Raw genomic sequence first — 22,664 nt, forward strand, 5'->3', positions numbered from 1 at the left:
GAGACCTGGTTCTTGGGGAAGCACAGGGAGACCAAGGGCAGGGAGGCAGGCAGGCTGGGCTCGAGTTCACACCCATGGTGGTCTGTGCAGCAGTAGGGTTGGTGGTGATGGTGGTGGTTGATGATGATGATGGTGGTGGTGGTGATGGTGGTGGTGATGGTGATGATGACAGAGATGATGGTGGTGATGATGGTGATGATGATAGAGGTGATGGTAATGATGGTGATGATGGTGGTGATGGTGATGATGATAGAGGTGATGGTGATGATGATAGAGGTGATGGTGATGGTGATGATGATAGAGGTGCTGGTGATGATGCTGGTGGTAGTGGTGGTAATGGTGATGATGATAGAGATGATGGTGATGATGGTGATGACGGTGGTGATGGTGATGATGGTGGTGGTGGTGATGGTGATGGTGGTGGTGATGCTGGTGGTGGTGGTGATGGTTATGGTGATGGTGATGATGACAGAGATGATGGTGGTGATGATGGTGATGATAATAGAGGTGATGGTGATGATGGTGATGATGCTGGTGGTGGTGATGGTGATGGTGGTGATGATAGAGGTGATGGTGATGGTGATGATGATAGAGGTGATGGTAATGATGGTGATGATGGTGGTGGTGGTGATGGTGATGCTGGTGGTGATGCTGGTGGTGGTGGTGATGGTTATGGTGATGATGATAGAGGTGATGGTGGTGATGGTGGTGGTGATGGTTATGGTGATGATGATAGAGATGATGGTAATGATGGCGGTGATGATGGTGGTAATGATGGCAGTGATGGTGGTGTTGGTGGTGGTGTTGGTGGTGGTGATGGTGGTGGTGATGATGGTGATGGTGGTGATGAGGTTGATTGTGATAGTGACTGACAGCAACCTGTGACATGGCCAGCGCCCTGATGCCCTCTGACCCCTAACCTTTTTCTGGCCCCTGCAGCCCCCCTGCAGGCCCTCTACCTCGAAGTGGTTCCTGTCATTGGCATCAACCAGGAGGTGACCCTCACAGCCGTGCTGCTGCCCCTGAACCCCAACCTCACCGTCTTCTACTGGTGGATTGGCCACAGCCTGCAGGTACGCTGGCCCCGGGCCCCTGGCAGCCCCTCCTTCCCTCAGGCTCCCATCTGGGGTGGAGAGTGGGGCAGGCCCCACCCTCCATACTGGGCAGGACACATTGTGTGACACCGTGGAGGTGAGGAAAGCACACACTGACTCTTCCTTCACACTGAGCATCTGTTTGGGGTCTGGCCATGTCTGAGTGTGGTGGACAGGGGATGAATCGGGTCAGACCCAATTCTAGGGAAAGATGTGGGAACATAGTAGGTGACCTAAGTTAGTCTGTGACAGGTGTCACAGGAAGGAGACAGGTGATGCGTCTGGGAGTTCCAGAAGAGATCAGGCCATTTCTAGTTATTGCATGGGAGTAGTCAGGGAAGCCTTCATGGAGGAGGGGGGCCCTGGGGCTGGACCCAACCTCAGAAGCCTCACCCAGGGCTGTGGGTTGTATCCTGTGGGCAGTGGGGAGCCAAGGGCAGATGCCTGGTAGGAGACCCTGAGGGCCTTTGCAGGTGAAGCTGCCCATCCTTAGGCCGGGGGGTGCCTCAAGACCCAAAGGGGGATCCTTCATTTATTCAGCAAATGGCAGCCCTTCACCGCCAAGCAGAAAGCCCCAAACAGTGGCTGAGGGTCCAGACCAGGAGGGGGCCTGGACTCCGGACTGTGTTTCCCTGGCATGGGGAGGGTCGAGGAAGGGGCTCGGGCTCCGGGTTCGAATGGCGACTCAGCCCCTTGCAGCCGAGCTCTTGGGGCCGGTCGCTGCACCTCCCCAAGCCTCTGCCTCCCCGTCTACAAGGTCTGAGGTAATAGTGAGGCCCAATCGGATGAGTGTGCCCACCCCACAGGGTGGGTGCTGAGCTGGCCGCTGGGGTCCAAGGATGAAGGTGCCATAGCCCGGCTGAGCGTGGAGGGGGCGAGAAGGTGAAAGGGATCGGGGGGGAGCCCCTGCCTGGCAACCACCACGTGCCTTCGACGCCATCCCCGGAGCGGGGCTCGGAGCCTCTGGAGGGAAGGGGCACTGGGAGACGGCGTCCGTGCTGGGGAGCTCAGGACCGGGCGCCTCGGGGGGCCCTCTCCATACCCCCCGGGGCTCTCAGTCAGCACTCTCAGTGCAGCCCTGGCCGCACACCGGGGCCAGCTCTCCGGCCCAGCCCTGACCCCCGCTCGTGCCCGCAGCCCCTGCTGTCCCTGGAGAACTCTGTGACAACGCGGTTTGGGGACACAGGGGACGTGCGCGTGACGGTGCAGGCTGCCTGCGGGACCTCCGTGCTGCAGGACTCCAAGGTGGTCCGCGTGCTGGGTGAGTTACCCCCCCCCCGCCCCCCGGGACAGGCAGCACAGCTTCTCCTTCTCAGGAGCTCAGGGTGGGGGGCAGGTGGTGTATATGCCACCGATGTCCTGGTCATCCCAGGGAGGGCCCAGCGGGGCAGAGGGGCCAACAAACGCAGCTCTGACGCCCCCGGCCTTGCTGGCCTCCATTTCCCCATCTGTAAAATAAATACCGACAACTCCTACGTCCATGGCATTCACAGGCTCCACATGGCACAAATGAGGACGCGGCTGAGGGGCTTGACAAGGTCACCCAGCAGCAACAGAGCTGGGATCGGGCACCGGGTCTGCCTGCCCACCGGGTGCCTGTCCCCAGCATCCCCGTCATCTGAGGATTGTCACGTGATTATATCAGTTTTGTTGAGAGTCCTGCTCTGAATCCGTGTCCCATTTATCGGTGCTCACTGGGGGCTCTGAGCCCCCCGGGAGACATTTACAATAGAAAATTAGTCCTAAGAATGGAAGAGACCCCCCTGCCCCCCGGCACCATGTTGCCCTCATCACCACACTGATAAACCCTCATTTTGCTTTAAGAACAGCCTCTCCTGTGGACAGCAGCCATCAGTTAAATATTTAGGGGACTTCCCTCAGCCATTCCTTCATTCATGAGCATGAGGGCACCAGGCCCTGAGCCCAGAGCCTTGAAACAGTCATCTCCACCTGCACTGCATGGTCACAGTTTACAAGGCACTTGTCCCCTGAGCTGCTCATCCCTGCAAAACCTCCTCCCATTTTACAAATCAAGAAACCAAGGCTCGGGAGGTAAACGGAGAGATTTCAGTTCACTCTGAGACTCCTGATGCCGGGTCTTTTTTACCAGCTGCTGCTTGTGGCTCTAGAATAGGTTTCTGAGTTGCGGACCCTGGGAAATGTGAGAGACAGAGAAAGTGGGGACTCTGCTCTCCAGGGACTCTTACTCTGGTGGGGGGACCAGCCCAGTCAAAGTCCATGGATCCCTGGGGGACGAGAAGTCAACGTCGTAGGGCGTGTGTGTCCTTGTGAGCTGATGGGGCAAATCACACAGCAGGCTTGGCCCTCCCTCCAGGGCAGCACTGCTGTCCTCGTCATTGTCACCTTTGTTGTTGTTGTTATTATTATTATTAAATGGCAGCCAGTGGAGTGGGCCCTGCCCGGGGCAGCTGCTGGCACACAGACTGGGAAGCATCTTGTTTTCTGAAAGTGGGCCGCAGGATCCACACCCAGGGCCAGCCCTGGACCATCCAGGGGGTGTGGCCACCGTCCGCAGAGGGAGCGGGGCCGGGCGCCCAGGACTGACTCACTCTCCCGTCTCTGCCTCTTTCCAGATCAATTTCAGGTCATGCCTCTGCAGTTTTCCAAGGACCTGGACGTTCACAACCCCAACACCCCCGAGTGGAGGGAGGACATTGGCCTCGTGGTGTCCCGGCTCCTCTCCAAGGTGCCCCCAGCCCACCACTGGCAAAACCACCTGCCCACCTCTGGGTTGTGGGTGCCCCAGAGAAGCGGGGGCTGTGGAGCCCCCAGGAGAGGGCAGGCGGGCTGCCCTGCGGTCCTGATGCTCTGTCCTTCACATCGGCTGACAGTGGCGCTTGGAAGCCATGTAGGGTCCTCTTACCTGGCCCTGGGGGACATGCAGCCAGACTGTCACCTTGCAGAGGAGGGACAGGACTGCATCTTCCATGCACATCTAGTGAGCACCAGCTGTTTGCACAAGACACAGTTGCTGTCCTACAACAGAATCTCTTTAAAGGGATTTTCATTTACTCACTACGTTTCTCTTCTGGGCTGGATACTGGAGACAGAGAGATGAGTCAGTGTGATGGCTGCCCTCAGGGAGCTCACAGAAAGCAAAGGCAGTGCATCAGGGTGGGCATAGGGCAGTCGAGGCACTTGAGCCCCCAGTGGGAGAAAACCCAGCCCTCTAGAGTCATCCAAGGCTGTCACAGACTGAGGCCCACCCTGGCCATGCCTCCCTTTGGCCCATTAATAATTCGGGTAATATCGTCCTGGGTGTTGAAGGATGAATAGGAGTTTGCCAGATGAACATGCATGGAGTGGGACTTTCAGGAGACAGAGCTTTGTGGGTTGAGGGAGTTGCGTGGTCAGGAGCCCTGACACTTGGGAGGACAGTAGCCAGGGAGGGGCCTGCTCACCTGGATATGGTGGGAGAAATGAGCTGAAGGGGGCAGGCCTGGCCGAGCGGAGGCTGGGGCGGTGGCCAAAGGCTGAGGGACCAGGAGCGCTGGGCTGCAGTAGGTAGAAGGCAGTGCCATAAGCTGCTGGGGCCATGACTCCAGGTGTACAGGGGTCAGAAATGGCCAAGACTCAGGTCACTCAGGGAGAGAGGGTATTCCTGGGCCCCTGGAGTGTGGCAGGGGACAGAGAAGGCCGGTGGATCAGGATGGCTGTCTGTGTCCCCGCAGGAGACCAGCATCCCCGAGGAGCTGCTGGTGACCGTTGTAAAGCCGGGACTGCCCACCTTGGCCGACCTGCACGTGCTCCTGCCCCCTCCCACGCCCACGAGGAAGAGGAGCCTCACAAGTGACAAGGTATCTCCTGCGGCCACCGGGCCGGGTCCTCCCCACGCCACCGAGGGTTTGGTGGTGATTCCCGACAGGCACGGGGACCTCAGCGTCTCCTCATCACGTAAAGGCTTATCTCTCACCAATCACTGCCCCTCCTCCCCCTTGTGGCTACACCAAGGTCACAATGGTGGGGGAGTGGGGGGGGACCAGGGCATTGGACAGGACCACCCGCTCAGGGGGACGCTCCACTTGCACTCCCATTTCATTGGCTAGAGCTGGTCACGTCACCCCAGCCTCACGGCGAGGGGTGAGCACCGGCCAGGGGAACCCGGGCGACAGTTTCAGAACCTCCAACTAGGACGGCGACTCAAAAGATGAATGGCGGGGGTGGGGGGTGACTTCCCTCGTGGTCCAGCGGTTAAGACTTCACCTTCCAATGCAGGCGTTGGGGGTTTGATTTCTGGTCGGGGAGTTAAGATCCCACATGCCTCAGGGCCAAGAAACCAAAACATAAAACAGAAGCAACATTGTGACAAATTCCATAAAGACTTTAAAAATGGTCCACATCAGGGCTTCCCTGGTGGCGCAGTGGTTGAGAATCTGCCTGCCGATGCAGGGGACACGGGTTCGAGCCCTGGTCTGGGAAGATCCCACGTGCCGCGGAGCAACTAGGCCCGTGAGCCACAACTACTGAGCCTGCGCGTCTGGAGCCTGTGCTCCGCAGCAAGAGAGGCCGCGATGGTGAGAGGCCCGCGCACCGCGATGAAGAGTGGCCCCCGCTTGCCACAACTAGAGAAAGCCCTCGCACAGAAATGAAGACCCAACACAGCCATAAATAAAAATAAATAAATAAAAATTTTAAAAAAATGGTCCACATCAAAAAAAGAAAAAAGATGAATGGGAAGAACTTCACGCCCTCTAGGGCGGTTTAATTCCGTACCAAGCAGACAGTAATGAGTGTGGACGAGGATGTGGAGAAACTGACCCCTCATTCACTGCTGAGGGGAGTGGAAAATGGTGCAGCCACCGTGGAAACAGTCTGGTGGTTCTTCAAACAGTTAAACACAGAGTTACCAAATGATACAGCAGCCCCACCCCCGGGAGTGTACCAAAGAGAACTGAAAATGTATGTCCACACACACACGTGTGTGCCCGAATGTTCACAGCCCCAAAGTGGAAACAACCCAAGTGTCCACCCACAGGTGAGTGGATGGGCAGAAGGTGGTCCATCCACACAGTGGAATATTACTCAGCCATCAAAAAGGATGCGATTCTGATCCAGGCTGCAGCTTGGATGAACATTGGAAACGTGATGTAAAGTGAAGGAAGATGGTCACAAAAAGCCACAGATTGTGTGATTCCATTTATATGAAATGTCCAGAATAGGCGAATCCACAGAGACAGTGCATTGCTGGTTGCTGGGGGCTGGGGGATGGGGAGCGGGGAGTGACTGCTCACGGTTTTAGGGGTTTCCTTTGGGAGGAAGAAAATGTTCTGGAATTAGATAGTGGTGGTGGGCATGACTGTGAATATACTAAAAACCACTGAATTGTACACTTGAAGAAAGTAAATGTTATCTCAAAAAAAGATGAATCAGAACCGCAGCCAAGCTCTGAGCTAATCGAGAAGACAGATGCTCATGCAGACAGTCTGGAAAGAGTGACCCGCACGGAGGCGCGGATACAGCAAGACCAGCAGGACCCCTGTGGCTGGGTGGTAGCGTCCTATTTTACAGACGAGGGAAGTGAGGCTCAGTGAGGCCCCCACCAGGAAGCACAGCGCGGGCGTGGAGCCCCACTGTCACTCTGGCTGCAAAACCCTGCTCGAGCCACTCCCGGGCGGCCTCCTGGTGGACCTGTGCCTGTGCCAGCCTGACCCACAGCCCGTCCCAAAGGGCGTCCATATCCGCACCTGGGGGTTCCCGGCCAAGCCCCCAGCCCCCGCTGATGCGGTGTCTCTGGAGGTGGGTCAGTGGCAGGTTGAGAGGCATCGACCCACTTCTCAGACGAGGAGCTGAGGGCGGAGGGGAAGGCTTCGCGGGTCCCAGGTGCCAGCACGGGGCTCGGGGGCTGCACCCACTCGGGGCGCTTCCGAGTGAGGGCTGGAGGGGAAGGAGGTGAGAGACGGGGGGACCCACCCCCATTGTCCTGAGTGCTCAGAGTCTGCCACACGCCCGAAGTCAGCGAGAAAACTTAGCCGCGCGCCACGGCCCCGGACAGCAGCCTTGCCTTGCTGCGTGCGGAGCGCGGGGCTCAGGGCGCCAGGCCCGATGCTCCTACAAATCCTCACGTTGACCTGAGAACGGAAAGGTGCAGCGACCCCTCCAGGCCATGAGGTCAAGGGGCAGAACCAGGTGTCTTCCCGGACCCTTCAGGTCTGGGGCTGTTGGCCTGTCGTTTACACAGTTCCCGACTCAGGACCCTCGTTCCGTGAGCAGGGAACGGGCCTCGTGGAGTCCCAGGTGCTGAAACGCTGCTCAGGGAAGCAGCCAGCAGAGTCCCCAGAGTATATCCCCCTGAGGCCCAGGGAGCAGAGCCACGGGGACCCCATCCCTGAGGGGGACCCCTCCCCCCACACATCTGCACCCACCTGTGCAGAGGGTGACGCCTGACACCCACGTGGGCTGAGTGGTTCCCTTCTGAACACCAGGAAAACTCCCCCCTCCTGAACTGCCACACCAGCTGGGCGCCCCAGAGGCCAGCTGCCCCCTCCCCCCACCATGATCCAGCAACATCACCTCCTGGGATTTCTCTGCCTCAGGTGTGGGCTCACTCGCCTGCCTGGGTCACCTCTCCTGTCCCTGTCTTGTCTTCTTCCTGGTCTTCCACCTCCAAGGAGCTTCCCCTGATTACTTCTGGGGTTGGGGGCCTCCTGGAGCATCCCTGGGTTTCCCCAACTTTACCACACTCCATGGTCCTGACTAAAACTAGAGCTCTCTGAGGGCAGGGCCACATTTGGGTCACCTTGTGTCCCATTGTCGGTTCTTGGTGAGAGTTCACTGGTGCCTAGTATTCCCATTTTACAGAGGAGGCGACTGAGGCCCAGAGAGGCTGAGTGGCCCTCCCCCAGCCCCATGGCTCTGGAGGGTCAGGGTGGACATCTGCCCAGCTCTCCCGCTCCCTCTGCTGGGTCCCCGAGGACCCCCTCACTCCCCGCCCTGTGCTTTCAGAGGCTCATGGCCATCCAGCAGGTGCTGAATGCACAGAAGATCAGCTTCCTCCTGCGTGGTGGGGTCCGGGTCCTGGTGGCCATGAGGGACGTGGACACAGGTGAGAGGCCTGGCCTGAGCTCACCTCTGTAGGGTGGGGTGGGCGTGTGTCCAGGCCCCTCAAATGACACCCATTACTGTGGACACTGGGGGCAGAGGGACCCCCCCTCTGCCGCCCGCACGCACGCTCCTCCTGGCCGGGTGGTTGCCTCCGGTTAAAACCCAGTCACACCGAGGGCCTCACGGTGCTCTCCGCGGACACAGCACGGAGCTCTTGCTTTAATTTATGTCATTTAGAGCCTCAGGTGACGCTGTCCCCGCCCCCCACCGTGGACCATCCTCCCCACTTTGGGGCAAGGATCTTTGCAGCAGCCGAAGAGCTGCGTTCTGCTCTGTGCAGCCACGTGTCCACACCAGCATCAGTCCGGACGGAGGCGTTCTGTCCGCTTTCCAGGAGGAAGGACCGGGGCCGGGATCTACTCAGTGGGGGTCCTGGGTGCCAGGAGGCCGGCCGGTGCCCACACTGACCACTCACAGGCTGCTTTGCTCACAGGTTCTCCAAGCCTGGGAGGAGGTGGCGGCTACTGGGCGGTGGCAGTGCTCCTCCTCATCGGGCTGTTCGCCGTGGGAGCCTTCATCCTCTACAAGTTCAAAAGGCAAGGTCACCCGGCCTCCCTGGGCTAAACAGGCGTGAGGGCGGGGCCTGGGGGGGAGGGGCGCAGCTCTCCAGCAGGGCCTTGGCGGGCTGTGGCTGTGCCTGCAACGGGTCGTGGGGTGGGGAGGGGCCTCGTCTGGACCCACAGCCTGGCTCTGAGTCACCTTGATCCCAGAGGAGACAGCCGACCGCTCACAACCCAAGGAGAATCTTCCACCCCCATCCTCCTCTCTGCTCCACCCGCCCATTTTACAGATGAGGAGACCCAGGCTCAGAGAGGTTAAGTGATTTTCCCAGGGCCACACAGCTGAGGAGTGAGGAGTGGGGCTCTGACCCCAGGCTGTGCCCACCCCCCATGCTTCCCCCAGCACCCACCCACCCCTTCCCTCCGCAAGCATGATCCAGAGCTGCCGTGTGCCAGGCACTCCACTGGGAGGGGGCTCCAGCCTCCAGATGGAGCGGCTGCACGGGACACCCAGGGCCGGAGCGGGGGGCGGCTGACACCCAGGGTGGGAGCGGGCGGGGGCCTGAGCCGAGGTTGGGTGGGTGGCAAGCACACCGTGTGGTCATCGGGAGGGGTTGTGGTGCCTCTCTCCCCCTCTGACCTTAGTCCTCATCTGTGAAATGGGTTTAATAACCCTCGGTGCTGGGATTACTCGTGGGCACCCTCGAGGGCCTGGTGAATCTGAACCTACCCGGATTCTGGGCCTGGGAGTGAGCAAAACGACCAGAAAGTGTCACCAGACTCATTTCCTGCAAAACGCAGCTGCCAGATCTGACCCCGTTGTTGTTCCCCGTCTTGCTAGTTTGGCTCCAGTGGCCTTGGGGTCTCCCTGGTTCGGGTCGCCCTTGGGAACAGTCCAGAGACGGAGCTGACCCTCCCCTCCCTGCTCCTCTGAGGCCGAGGGTCCTTCCTCCCCCGAGCCCTGGACACTTCTGGGTCTCTGTCCTCCAGCACCGTTCACACTGGGTGACAGCCCCCCAACCTGCAGGGCAGCCCAGATGGCAGTAGGGCTGGGTCAGCCTCGAAGACCGGGCCACCATCCTGCCCTGCTGCTGACCAGCTCTGTGGTCCTGGCCAGTCTCTTCCCCTCCCTGAGCCTCAGTTTCCTCATCTGTAAAAGGAGACTAAGCAGGAGGAGGCTAGGACAAGGGAAGAAGAAGAGGGGGAGAAGGTGGGGAAGAGGAGTAGGGGGCAGGGAGGGGAAGATGGGGAGGGGAGGGGGGGTGGGCAGGCGCAGACGCAGGCCCCCAGCTCCTGCAGACCTTCTCCTGTGCCCATCTCCCTTGTTGCCATAACGCCGTGTTTAATTGGGACCTTGTGAAAACCGCCCGGCTCAGGCTTGGCTGAGGCAGGCCATGGGGTGTGAGTCCTGAGAGGCTGAACGAGAAAAGGATTTAGACGCCGCCTCCCAAGTCAGAGCCGAGTTGGAGGCAATGGCTGGAGTCGGGACCTGCCCCCACCCCTTTCTCTTTCCCCTTGGACTGCCGTTTGGGCGCACCCATTTGGGCTTCTCTCAGGGCACTTGAGAATTGCAGGGCGGCAGGATTGTCTGGGGGTGGGCAGAAGGCAGCCCTGGCAGGTTGGGAGTGAAAGGGGCAGAATTCCGGTCTCTTTCAATTGCCTTCTGAAGGCCAGATTGCAGTTGCCACAAATTGCTCCAGATTTATCACACACAGTGTAAATGGCCCAGAAGGAACCTATTACCTTGTCCCCAGAGGAGGGGGAGGGAGGACGAAGGGGAGGACCTTGCAGCAGCAGAGAGAAATGCCCCATTTGTCCAGAGGCTTTAAGCTCTGTGGAGCCCAGGGAGCTCGGCTCTCCTGGCTGACGCAGCAGTCAGCGTGGGCTGGGCCCGGCTGCGTAACAAACATCCCCTAAGTCTCAGAGGCTCACAGCCATCAAGGGCTACAGTCCACTGGGTCTGGCCACATGGCCCAACCTGCCCTGGGCCCTGAATGTGCATCCTGCCGTCTCAATATTTCCAGAGAACTGCCAGTGTCGGTGAGTGGCTCTGAGGAAGCCCACTCTCCCGCTGAGTCTAGTTCCCTCTTCTGTAAATTGGGACCATGGGCTCTTTTGGGGTTTTGCTCCAACTAACTGGGGTGTTGATTATGAAGGAGCCTGGTCCAGGGGCCCCGAGCCCAGTCCCAGCTGAGGCAGAGGGGGCTGTGCCCTTGCTCTCCTCTCCCTCTGCCCTGGAGGGTATGGGAACTTGAGGACGGTGCAGCCAGCCCCAGAACCCCGGGCAGGGCTCAGCAAGCACCTCTCAGAGCCGGTCAACATCACGTGCCGTGTGGGAACGCATGCCAACCCAGCCAGAGCCCTGAGGTGCAAGGTGACGGGGACCCGAAAGAAAATAAAACAGCCTCTCCCTGCAACATGCCTGAGGGGAGACGGATGGACAGCAAGCACCCCGTGTGCGGGGGCAGAGGGAAACCCAGGGCCGCGGGAGCTCACGGGAGGGAGGGCTTCCTGGAGGAGGTGGCTTGGAGCAGAGGCAGGGCAGGAGGCAGACCCAGGAGCGATGTCAGCACCACACAGAGGGATGGCCCAGGGCTCCGCTGGGGGCTTCTGAAGACAGGCATCCTGGGCAGAGCCCTGAGTCCCCACCTCCGTCCCGCAGGAAACGCCCCGGCAGGACCGTGTACGCCCAGATGCACAACGAGAAGGAGCAGGAAATGACGAGCCCCGTGAGCCACAGCCAGGACGTGCAGAGCGCCATCCAGGGTGAGGAGTTTATAGATGATGAGCTCCACTCACAGACTCTAGGTAACGTCCGCCCCGAAAACCCCCTCCCCTTCCCTCGCCGCCTGCCCCCGCCCCCCGCTGGCTCTCCCCACCCTTACCAGCCACTCTCTGCACCCCCTACACGGCGACCGCCCCACCCCTGGGTTGCTGTGAGGCCCCCAGACAAGCAGCCAGGAGGACACACCAGAAACGTGTCACCGTCGTGGGTTGTGTTGTCACCGCCCCTTTATCCCCTCCCACCCGTAACCACTGTGTCCCCGGAGCTGTGGGAGGTGGAATCGCTGTCCTCACCTTTTAAATGATTGGAGGTGAGGCTCAGAGAGGTGACGTTGCTCGCCCAGGCAGCACAGCGGACCAGTGGCTGACCTGGGATCCAGATGCAGGCCGGCCGGACCCCAAAGCCTGCGTGCCTCCTTTCTCCCTGGAGTGGTCGGGAGCTGACCACCCCCTCCTCCAGCTCCCCGACCTCGCAGCCCCACAGTCTCCCAGGGCCACCAGCCCAGCCGGGCTCCTCTCAGAGCCATGGTCCGCAGCCTCCCGGGACCGTGACAACAGCTGCCATTTCCTGGGCACTTGCTCCTCACCAGGCCCAGTGCTTCCCGACACAGTCTCGCAGCCAGCCTGGGAGGCAGGCCCTGGCCGTGTGCCCATTTGACAGATGGGACAGCTGAGGTTCACAGCAGCCACTCAGTCTCCCAAGTCACTTAGCAGATAAGAGGTGCAGCCGATTCTGTGTCCTTCCCCCGCGCTGCAGTCCAAGCTCGGGGCCAGCTCCCCCGTGCGCCCCAAGACCCCTCAGCCCAGGGCCGCGGTGGCTGGAGAGCGTCGGGGCCCCACGCGGCCTCCCGAGTGGTCACCCCCATCTTCATCAGGCGGTGTCGCACCCCGCGTGAAAGGTGGTGGCAGAGGCTCCCAGTGAACCCGGGCTTCCCAAGCTTGGGCAGAGGAGTGGGCGTCCCAGGGAGGTGAGAGAGCGGCCCTCCTGCCTCCGCAGCTCTTTGCCGCCAAGCCCCGAAGAGCAGCGATAGCGTAATAATAAGGGATTCTTTCAATGGAGCACTTAGTGTGCGCCAGGCCCTGCCCAAATCCTCAGGGGCAGTCCCTTCTGGACCCCCCTACCATCCTTTACGGGAGGCCATATTATCGTCCCCAAGTTACAGATGACAAAACCGAGGCCGTGAGGTGACACGCCTTGATGAGGTCTCCCCCGGCACGCGGGGCTCACCACCCCATGCCCCCCCGCGGCCCCGCCGGAAGCTCTGGGCCGCTTCCTCCCCCCCGTGCCCGGGAGCTGGGGGGCTCTGGGCCGCCCGTGCCGGCTCCTTCCACCGGCCACGCCTCCGGTCCCCAGGCTCAGAACGCAGCCCCGCCCAGGACCCCGGCAGACCCCCGCCCTTCTGACCGTCGCTGTGCCCTTCTCTCTCCTGCTGCCTCCCGGGGCCTTGCCTCGCCGCCCTGCAGTGCCCCCTGCCCGGGGGGCACAGAGCCCCTCCTACCTCCCCCTGCTGCCGACGCCGGGCTGGCCACTGCAAGGCAGTGGGTGTGGTGCATGGTGGCGGGCATGGCCTCACCCCCGGAGGCCCCCTGGGTCCACTGCTTGTGCCGGCGCCAGGAGAGCCCACCCTCAGTCACCCCCCCAGGAAACCTAGAGACGCCCACCCCTCCGCGCCCGCGTCCAGGCACGACCCACAGGGCTGCAAGAAGCGCGGGATGCCCCGCACGCCGGTCGAGGCCACACCGTGTCCCACATGGCCCTCCGTCCTCTCTCTGCCCCTGGGCCCCGGCGTGTGCTCACGCCTGGCGTCTCTGTGCCTCCAGGGAATCACTCCGGCGTGGTCCTGAGCGTCAACTCCCGAGAGATGCACAGCTACCTGGTGGGCTGATGCCGCTGGAGGCCGCGCCCAGAGCTCTCTCCTCTCCGCCGCTTCATCCCCCGTGGAGGGCACAGGACCACACGTGCCACCGGCACGGGGCTGGGACCGGCGTCCCCTCAGAGACCTCGGAAAAGCCTCCTCCTCCAGCTGTGTCCACGCAAGGCGACAGATGCGCCTCTGTCCAGCTCAAGCCCGCCCAGCCCACGGCCGCCCAGGAGACCCGCCAGCTCCCGCCCCCCCGGACACCAGGCCACGTGCTGCCCGCTGCGCCGCCTGCCCCCCCCCAGACTCTGGGCACTTCTCTGGACCTCACACAGCCGCCCTGGCTGCCCACGGCTGGTCACCGCAGCCGGGTCTGACTTCTCGGGACCGAGGCTGGTCCCCCTGAGGCTGGGAGAGGCCGGGCTCTCAGCACCGCAGACCCGCCCCATCACCTGTGCCGCGGGCTCCCGTCCCAGCAGAGGGACAGCGGAGCCCTGCTTCCTTCCTCATAACCTCCAGGAAAGCAGCTCCCACCCACAGGGCCGTCCCTCTGCAGGGGTGTCCACCGCCCCCTCCAGAATCCAGAAAGCCGGTGGTAGGCCCTCCCAATACCGCCTTCCACACCTCCCGCTGTCCTTCCTCTTTTTAAACTGCAGATAATGTAAATACCTCTCTAGGTAGCTGTTTGCATTTTGTGGGGGGCGGGGGGGTGTTCAACTTCCTATTTTTATTGCCAGGCAGTAGCCCCATTCTCGGGAACCCCTTTTCCAGAATGCCCAGGGATGCTTCTCTGCCCCTTCTGGCAGCCTTCTCTCCTGGGGCCCACAAGGCCAAGGCTCTCCCTGGCTTCCCCCCTGCCCCCCCCTCGCCCCAGCCCCCCACAGGGTCCTAGGGATCCAGCGCCTGCACTTCCGAAGGAAGCCAGCAGGCGGCGCCCTCGCACGGGGTTCCCGCCTGCGGGATCCCGTCTTAGTGGCCGCGGTGGGAACGGCCTCTAGATGCCCAGAGTGTTCTGTGCTTCCTCATAGCTTGAGGGACGCACGTAGAAACCGGGAACCAGGAGGGGTTTCGAATGGCAGAGCCCGAAGGGCCGCCAAGTAGTGTTCTCCTTGTTCTGAAGATGGAGAAACTGAGGCCCAGAGAGGGAGTGACTTTCCCAAGGTCACACAGCAAGACGGCAGCAGAGGTGCCCAGGAGCCAGCCCCCTGCTGCCCGTGCAGTGTGATTCCACTCACTCACAGACGCCTAGAATCAGGGACACTAGGGATATATGGGGGCAGATTTTCACCTTTTGCCTTGAAACTGGAAATCAGTATCCCCTCCCCATCCTCTCCCTCCTCCCCCTCCCCCCACACCAGGCTGGGCTCTCAGGTGGCCGGGGCCTTCCCCTCGGAGGTGGGGACACCGGAGCCCAGGCTAGGAACTCCCTGGCCGTGGGAAGTCCGGAATGAAGCCTGGGGGGCATTAGCCCACTTGCCCAGAAAAGAAACGTGGCCTGCGGGAGGGAAGCCAGGGATGCATTCTCACGCCCCAGAACACGTGGGGGGCCCTGAATCCCTGTGGAGTGGGGGACCCCTGGAGTCCAGCTCCTTGTGTCACAAAGGGGACTCAGGCCACCCGAAACCAACTCAGAAGAGGTCACTGCAGGTCACGGGGCAGGCGACGGTGGCGTCCCTCTCCCCACCCTGCCGGCCCACCGCCTGGAGTTCCTGGCCCAGCCCCGCAGAGCTCGCCCTGCAAGCCATCCTCAAGGCCCTCCTCGGGGAAGGGCTGGGGCAGCGGACCCCAGGCTGGAGCTGGGGGGCTGTGTGGGAGAGGCTGGGCTCTCCGGGACTTCTGCCTCCCCGCAGCCTGCCCGAGGTCGCCAAAGACGGCTTAGGAACCCTGTGTCTCGCTGTCCACCCGCACCCGGCCCGTCCTGTGAGTGTCAGAACCAGGGTCAGACATGAGTCAGCACTGTCCAGGTCCAAGGTCAAGGTCAGCAAGGACACAGCCCCCAGCTCAGCAATGCCTGCGGGCGACGACCCCTTTGCCCTTCCTTGACCCTCAGCTTCATTCTCTCTGTTGGGGTAGGGTTTTCGCTTTCGCTATTTGTGTTTTTCATGTATTTTATGTCATTATTTCTATTAAGAGCATTTTGGGTGTGTGGACCCAAGAACCTGGGACTAAGTCGGCACCTATAACCTGATACTTTCCCATCTCCATAATCGTATCGATCAGCACATAGGTCTATGGATTTATCTGGTTCTACATTTGAGGTTCTGTGTATTTGGTGTACAGGTACACGCAGGCACCTGGGAATAACGGGCTGGGCTTGGGCAGCTAACGTTTCATTCAACCGGGTTGAGCCCATACTTCGTATATGCACATAACAGAGATGCGATCGATTCTTTCTTATTTTTCCTTTTTAAAAAACAATAAATCATTTGTGATGCTTTTAACAAAGATTAAATGAATACGATCAGCGTTTGCCTTATTATGAAACTGTGTCAACATTTCCCTAAACATTCACCCAGGGCCCTAGAATTTCGGTGTCAGGGACACTGGGAGGAGCCGGGAGGAATTCCCGCACTTTGGGGGGCAGGTGTCGCGACACTGACTGTCTCCATCACGGGATCGGGACGTGCCACCCCAAAGCAGTGATGTCACCACACCCTCACACCCGTGTCACCTCACTTCTCCCCTGATGGCCGGCTGAGGGGCCCTGGAGCACAGCCCGTTTGCCAGGTGAGGCACAGAGGGCCTGGGTTGAGAGCCTGGCAGGTGCACCCCAGCCGGACCGAAGCCCCTTGTCCCTGAAATGCCGTCCGCTTGTCTTCGAGGAGGCAGAGGAGCCAGGAGCAGATAGGAGAAAGCCGGACGTGGGCAGCTCACCACCCCCATGCACACGCACACTCACACTCACACGGACACACTTAGACACACAAATACAGATGCCCCCCTCCTTCTCTGGATCACAGTATGTGGAGTTCAGTATCAACATCCTCAAAAACTTCCTGCCAGATCTCCTGCCCCTGCAAACCGGTGCCAGGCCCTGGGCCGAGGCCATGAGTGCACGAGACGAAGTCCCTGGGCCTGAAGGAGGCCCCGGGCCGGCGGGGAAGCTGACGATGACCACAGGGTCCAACAGGGAGGTGAGGGCCAGGGGCAGTGACCCCAACCAGTCCTTCCATAGCGGCCATGTTTGAGTGAGGCCAGCAGGACAAGAAGGAGGGGTGCATGGGACCATCCAGGGTGGGGGTGCTGTGCCGAGGCCAGGGTGGAGCGTGTACGTGCGTGTGTGTGACGTGTGGTGTGTGTGGTGTGTGTGTCTGGGTGTGTGTGCGGTGTGGTGTGTGTCTAGGTGTGTGTGTGTGAGATGTGTGGTTTGTGTGTGTGTATGGGGGTGTGTGTGGTGTGTGTCTGTGTGTGTGTGGTATGTGTGTGTGGTGTGTGTGGTCTGTGTGTCTGTGTGTGTGGTGTCTGTGTGTGATGTGTTGTGTGGTATGTGTGTGTGGTGTGTGTGGTGTGTGTGTGTGGTGTCTGTGTGTGATGTGTTGTGTGGTATGTGTGTGTGGTGTGTGTGGTGTGTGTGTGTGGTGTCTGTGTGTGATGTGTGGTGTGTGTGTGTGTGTCTAGGTGTGTGTGTGTGTCTAGGCGTGTGTGTAGTGTGTGTGTGGTGTGTGTCTAGGCATGTGTGTGGTGTGTGTGTGTCTAGGCGTGTGTGTGGTGTGCGTGGTGTGTGTGTGTGTGGTGTGTGTGCATCTAGGGGCGTGTGTGTGTGTGTGTGTCTAGGGGTGTGTGTGTGTCTAGGTGTGCGTGTGCCTAGGTGTGTGTGTGGTGTGTGTGTGTCTGTGTGTGTGGTGTCTGTGTGTGATGTGTTATGTGGTGTGTGTGTGTCTAGGTGTGTGTGTGTGTCTAGGCGTGTGTGTAGTGTGTGTGTGGTGTGTGTCTAGGCGTGTGTGTGGTGTGTGTGTGTCTAGGCGTGTGTGTGGTGTGAGTGGTGTATGTGTGTCTAGGTGTGTGCGTGGTGTGTGTGTGTCTAGGGGTGTGTGTGTGTCTAGGTGTGCGTGTGCCTAGGTGTGTGTGTGGTGTGTGTGTGTCTGTGTGGTGTGCGTGGAGAGACAGAGACAGAACCCAGGAGCTGGCACCCACGGTGCGTCTGGAGAGCTTCAGAAACCGGCCTTTTCCTCTCCTGTCCTAGGTGCCAGGCCTCGGGGCAGTGGCGGGCAGGGAGAGTTCCTTCCCCCTCTGGTGGATGATCTTGATTCCCACTTCCGTGCGTGGCGGCTCTGTCGGGGGTCTTCTCCCTGGCAGAGGCTGGTGGGTGTGATAAGATGTTTGCTGTTCCCATGTCGATCCGTCTGGAACACTTTCCTGAACGATGGACCAGACTGGGGCCAGGGAGCCACGTAGGGGCCTTGGCTCTCAGGACGCCCCACGTCGCAGTCAGTGACAGCTTCGTGGTAGGACGTCGAGGACACAAACGTGCCCACATGGCCGGCTACAAAGTGCAGGTGCTGTGATCACGCTTGAGCTTCCCGTGAGCGGGGCAGGTATGAGTGTGCCCTGTTCACAGAGGAGACTGAGGCGCTCGGAGGGGGAAGTTATTTTTAGCCCAAGTAAGAGGCATTGCTCTAAAGCTCCAGGGACACCCCAAATCCCAGGCAGACTGAAGCTGGTTTTCACCTAAGACACCCAAGTCTGGCGTCCAGAGTCATCAGGTAGCAACGAATCTCAAAGGAACAGACAGAAACATGCCATGCCCTTGACAAACTGGAATCAGAGGAGCAGAAATACTTCCTCAAATATCCGCTGGGCTCATCCCTCCAGCTCTGTCACTAAAACGGAAACCCAACCAGTTTCGTGTCGTCAATAACAGAGGGTCCCCCTCCAAGGACCTGGGGGCCTCCTTCGGCCAGGGAGCAGCTGCAAGGCCAGCGGGCGACTCTGTGGGCCGGAGGAGCAACCCCTGCCCACGGCGGATCCCCAAGGGGAGGTGCACCTGCTTCCTGTGTGGCACGGCCCAGGGACCCCTGCAGAAGACGCCCCGGCACACGGTGACGCTTCCCCCGAAAGGTGCCAAGTCTGGTGTCAAGGCCAACACCCATTCTCGTGGGGATTCGTGTAAAGTCAGGGTCAGGACCCTTTCGAGAAGGACCCCACTGAGATGAGAGAGAGCACGGCGGCCCCTGACCTCTGGCACCGCCGGGCGCACACCGCGCGCTGCGCCTTCCCCCGTCCGACACAGACAGGGTCACCGGCAGCAGACCAGGCCTCTGCGACAGAGCTGAGAGCCAGCCGTGATCACATCTGCACACAGACCAGCCGGCGATGACCTTGATGACCTCGTGCCGTTCAGCTGAGCGCGCGGGGGCAGCTCCTTCACCATCACGGCTCAGGCCCCGAGCCCCTCCTTCCAGACCAGGTCACGGACCCGCCCAGTCACCGCGTGGCCCCGCTTCCCGACAACAAGGCATCCGGCTTCTTCCATCCTCCCCAAGTCCCCTCCCCAGGCCCACCCTCGGCCAGGCCTTCCCAGCACCTCTGGGACCCCCAGCCGACCCTGGGCCTCCGAGGCGCATGGTCCCCCCGCTTCATGAGGACCAGCCGTGCCCGCGGCAGCACCCTTGGTCCTAAGGAGACAGGGGTGGCCCTGGGGGGTGAGCAGTCTCTGTGCGGCAGCTGCTGTCCACTCAGCAGGACCAGCCGGAGGAGAAACCCACGTCCCCTGAGCTCAGCTCCAAGGAGAGCGGCCAGATGCGCCCACCCGGCTTACGTGGTGAGGGTCAGGCCGGGGCGGGGCTCTGGCCACTGCAGCCCAGCCCCTGCTCATCCCGATTCCATTAGACGTGAAAACACCTCACAGGCCCCAGCCTGCTAGAACGATCACCACGCGCTGCCGTTTCCACCGGGAAGCGATGCCCAGGGGCCGCCCAGCCTCCCCCAGCCTCTCCCGGCTGTGCGTGGCCCATTGTTGCCTCGCGGGACCCGGGGGCTTTGGCAGCCCGTCGAGCTCAGACTTGCCTGTTGCAGGCACTAAGTGCACCAGCCCAGGTGTTTTAATAGCCTGTGCTCATAACCCACTGGCATTTGCATGATGCTATAATTAGGTTGTTAATCTCTGACAGTACCGGGCTGGGCAGATGGCACTTCGTTCCAAAACCCTCCCTGGCTCCACGCTGGGACGCAGCACCGTTCTCATCATTTGCAGCTCACAGATTACGGCCCCGGTGCTCAGCCCTGTCAACGGCCCAGCAGTACCTGCCTGCGGAGGCGCGGGAGGGGCCATGCCGGCAGCAGAGCCACAAGCCAAGGTGACCGCAGTGGTGACAGCAGCTCCCACTTAGTCTCCGCCGTGTATCAAGTCCGATGTGGGCAACTTCCACGCACGGGCCCGTAAACCGCGCTGACAGCAAGCCCACCAGATAGGTGCCCCAGAGTCGAGGGCAGCGAGGTGCAAAGCAATCTAGAGTTGGGATTCAGGCGGACATCCCTGGGCAGCCCAGGCCCTCCGCCGACCACGGCACTTCTGCAGGCAGAGGGAGGACCCCGTGTCGGGACATGAAGGGTGCTTCAGAGGAGGGCTGGGTCAGCAGGGCCGGGGCTGCCAAGCGGGCAAGTCGTGAGGACAGAGCACAGGCAGGCGTGAGGACAGACCCCTCCTGGGGGCCAGTCGAGGGAATCACGGGAGGTGAGGAACTGGACAGCCAGTGCACGTAATAATGTTTTCTGGAATTTTCTGGCGACTCAAGGGCAGAGAATTGGGGCAGCAGCTAAGGGGGCATGTGGGCGAGAATGAGCTAATAGACGTGGAGAGACAGAAGGTGCAGGAGGGGGAGGAGGGAATGCCCAGCAGCAAGTCCTCGAGGGGTGAGCGGGACAGAGCCCAAGCATGAGCTGAGGGGCCAGGTCGCGTGGGAGCGGAGACCCCTGACCCTGGGGAACCGGAGGGCTTAGAAGCACGTGGGGTGGGAGCTTCTCTTCCGGCTGCTCTGTGTTCTCAGGGGAGTTACAGGTAAGGTCATCCCTGAAAGGGAGAAGAGGGAAAGGGGCCAGGGAAACAGGAGAAGGTGTGAAATTTAAAATAATTAATTAATTAATTAATTATTTTTGGTTGCGTTGGGTCTTCGTTGCTGCACGAGGGCTTTCTCTAGTTGCAGCGAGTGGCATGGGATCTAGGCGCACAGGCTTCCGTAGTTGTGGCACGTGGGCTCAGTAGTTGTTGCTCACGGGCTCTAGGGCGCAGGCTCAGTAGTTGTGGCGCATGGGCTTAGTTGCTCCGTGGCATGTGGGATCTTCCCAGACCAGGGCTCGAACCCGTGTCCCCTGCATTGGCAGGTGGATTCTTAACCATTGCGCCACCAGGGAAGTCCCAAAGGTGTGAAATTTTATCGGGAGAGTGAGAAAGTGGATCGGCTAAGGAAGTTGTTAAAATTGTCAGCAGTGCGGAGGCCCCACTGAAGATTTGCGTCACAGTGTTACATGGAGATCTTTGGCATGGCTCTGTTTCTCCAAGCCACTGTCCACTGCTGGGGTACAGAGCCACGTAGGTGTCCTCAGGTCACAAAATGGCTGCAGCAGCTCCAGCCTGGGCATCTTCCTCTCATAAAGTCTAGAGGCTCTGATTAGGTCACATGGTCATCCTGGAGGAATCCCTGTAGCTCGCTGTCTTAATCTTGAGCTACATGCTCCCCCACCCTCACCCCGAGCTAGAGATGGGGTCACCATGTGTCCCTGCATTTGGGACAAGGAACCACTGCAGAGGGCTGATGATGATGCCGATGTAAACGCTCAGCTGCAGTCTTAACCCCAGACCATGGGGTCAATTCCAGAGGTGCACACACAGCGATGCCCTGCTAGATACCCACAATTTGTCTGGGCTGCACATCAGGCTGCCTTTGAGATTAACGTGGAAAAGAAGGATTCCACCAGCAGCTAAGAATGCAGCGAGGAGGAGACAGGACACAGCTCATGAACCAGAAAACACTTGGCCTGGAGGGAGTGCTCCTTATTCAAGTATAAGTAACTGAAGAGAAACACAACCACAGCTCAAAATTGTATGCGTCGTGTCTCGATATGAATGTCAGAAAATGTGCCCTCTTTGAAACCAGAGAGTAGAAGTTCACAGGCTGAGTAGGAGGGGAGTCACTGGAGTGAGAAGGAAAGTGAAAAGGCAGGAGCGGAATTAGCATTTATTTGCATTAAAGATAATAAAGAGCAGAAAGTGAAGGCATGTCACCACGGAAGAGAACGGATTACGAATCTCTAAAAATAACAAGGGAATGAGAAATAGAGTAAATACAAGCCTTGTAAGAGACAGAGGGAAGGAGGTCTCCATGAAACACAGGCTTACTTGGGAATCAGGGCACACAAGCGGAGCTGGAAAAACTCTGAGCCCGCAGATCAAAAGGCCTATGTAGTACTGGGCCAAAGTCCATCCTGTAAGAATTTCAGAATTTGAACCATAAAGATTAAAAAGTCCTAAACAGAATAAACAGAATACTTACCAGGGGGAATGAGTAGGGCTGAGGCTTCTCTACTTTTCCGGAGGCCGGGAGATGTTGGGAGGGTTGTGATGACTCAGCTCTGTCTGGGTTTTACTCAGTTGTAAAGGAAGTAGGGCACACGTAGATTTGAAGTGTTCAAAAATGTATCATTTGTGCGTCTTCCCAAGGAAAAAAACCTCAGAGACACCCTTTTATCAACCAAGGGGTGGTTCAAAAGCAAGCATCCCCCTCGTGGGCAATTTAGGAGGCAGAAGGGGATGGCGGTGGCATCAGTACCATGTGACAATATTCATCGTAATAAATGTGCAAACGAAAGAGAGCGAGAAGCTCAAAGGTCCCTGTGCACTTGCCTGAGACCCAAGGTTTGGTGTGAGACTTAGGACAGCTGCAGGGTGAGATGTGGGTGCTTAGATTGGCTCCTGCGCCTTCTGTTTTGGCGTCGTGACAGGAATGGCCCACGAGGTGATGCATTGCTGCCTTTACTTGTTCCACTGTTCCACGTGCCGCACTGTCTATCACCCACCCAGCATCACTAACATCCCCTTGGAAGGTCTCCTGAGAAGCTGGGACAGAGGTGGCATCTGCCCGACAAGAGGCACATGTGTGGATTTGGACGGACTGGGGCCCCGTTATCCCAGGAGTTGGATACAGGTAGATGTACGGGTGGACACGAGATTGGGAACGTTTGCTTTGCTGCCGTAGATTCGGGCAGTTACTGAGAATTTCCAAGAGGTTCCTGAGATTTGCAGCAGCTTCTGGTTCTCGAGAGCTGCCCTCTTTAGCGCCAATGACTTAGGGAATCAAAAGTGATTCCTG

General features: G+C 59.6%; 1 protein-coding gene across 5 annotated transcripts in view; it reads left to right on the forward strand.

Moving 5' to 3' along the window:
- Nucleotides 1-15,831, forward strand: part of SORCS2 (sortilin related VPS10 domain containing receptor 2) — a 557,426-nt gene extending 541,595 nt beyond the window's left edge. For 4 of the 5 annotated variants that reach the window (XM_082462103.1, XM_082462100.1, XM_082462104.1 and 1 more), the window contains 8 exons: nucleotides 940-1,073; nucleotides 2,232-2,355; nucleotides 3,689-3,801; nucleotides 4,787-4,912; nucleotides 8,058-8,157; nucleotides 8,650-8,752; nucleotides 11,379-11,524; nucleotides 13,322-15,831. In XM_082462103.1, coding sequence (XP_082318229.1) covers nucleotides 940-1,073; nucleotides 2,232-2,355; nucleotides 3,689-3,801; nucleotides 4,787-4,912; nucleotides 8,058-8,157; nucleotides 8,650-8,752; nucleotides 11,379-11,524; nucleotides 13,322-13,386 — 911 coding nt within the window. In that variant the 3' untranslated portion in view covers nucleotides 13,387-15,831. The remainder of the gene's footprint in view (nucleotides 1-939; nucleotides 1,074-2,231; nucleotides 2,356-3,688; nucleotides 3,802-4,786; nucleotides 4,913-8,057; nucleotides 8,158-8,649; nucleotides 8,753-11,378; nucleotides 11,525-13,321) is intronic. The other variant, XM_082462101.1, reaches the window with a different exon arrangement.
- Nucleotides 15,832-22,664: the final 6,833 nt, after the last annotated feature.

The sequence above is a fragment of the Balaenoptera physalus genome, assembly GCF_965194825.1.
Source record: "Balaenoptera physalus genome assembly, chromosome: 5".
Classification (NCBI taxonomy): domain Eukaryota; kingdom Metazoa; phylum Chordata; class Mammalia; order Artiodactyla; family Balaenopteridae; genus Balaenoptera; species Balaenoptera physalus.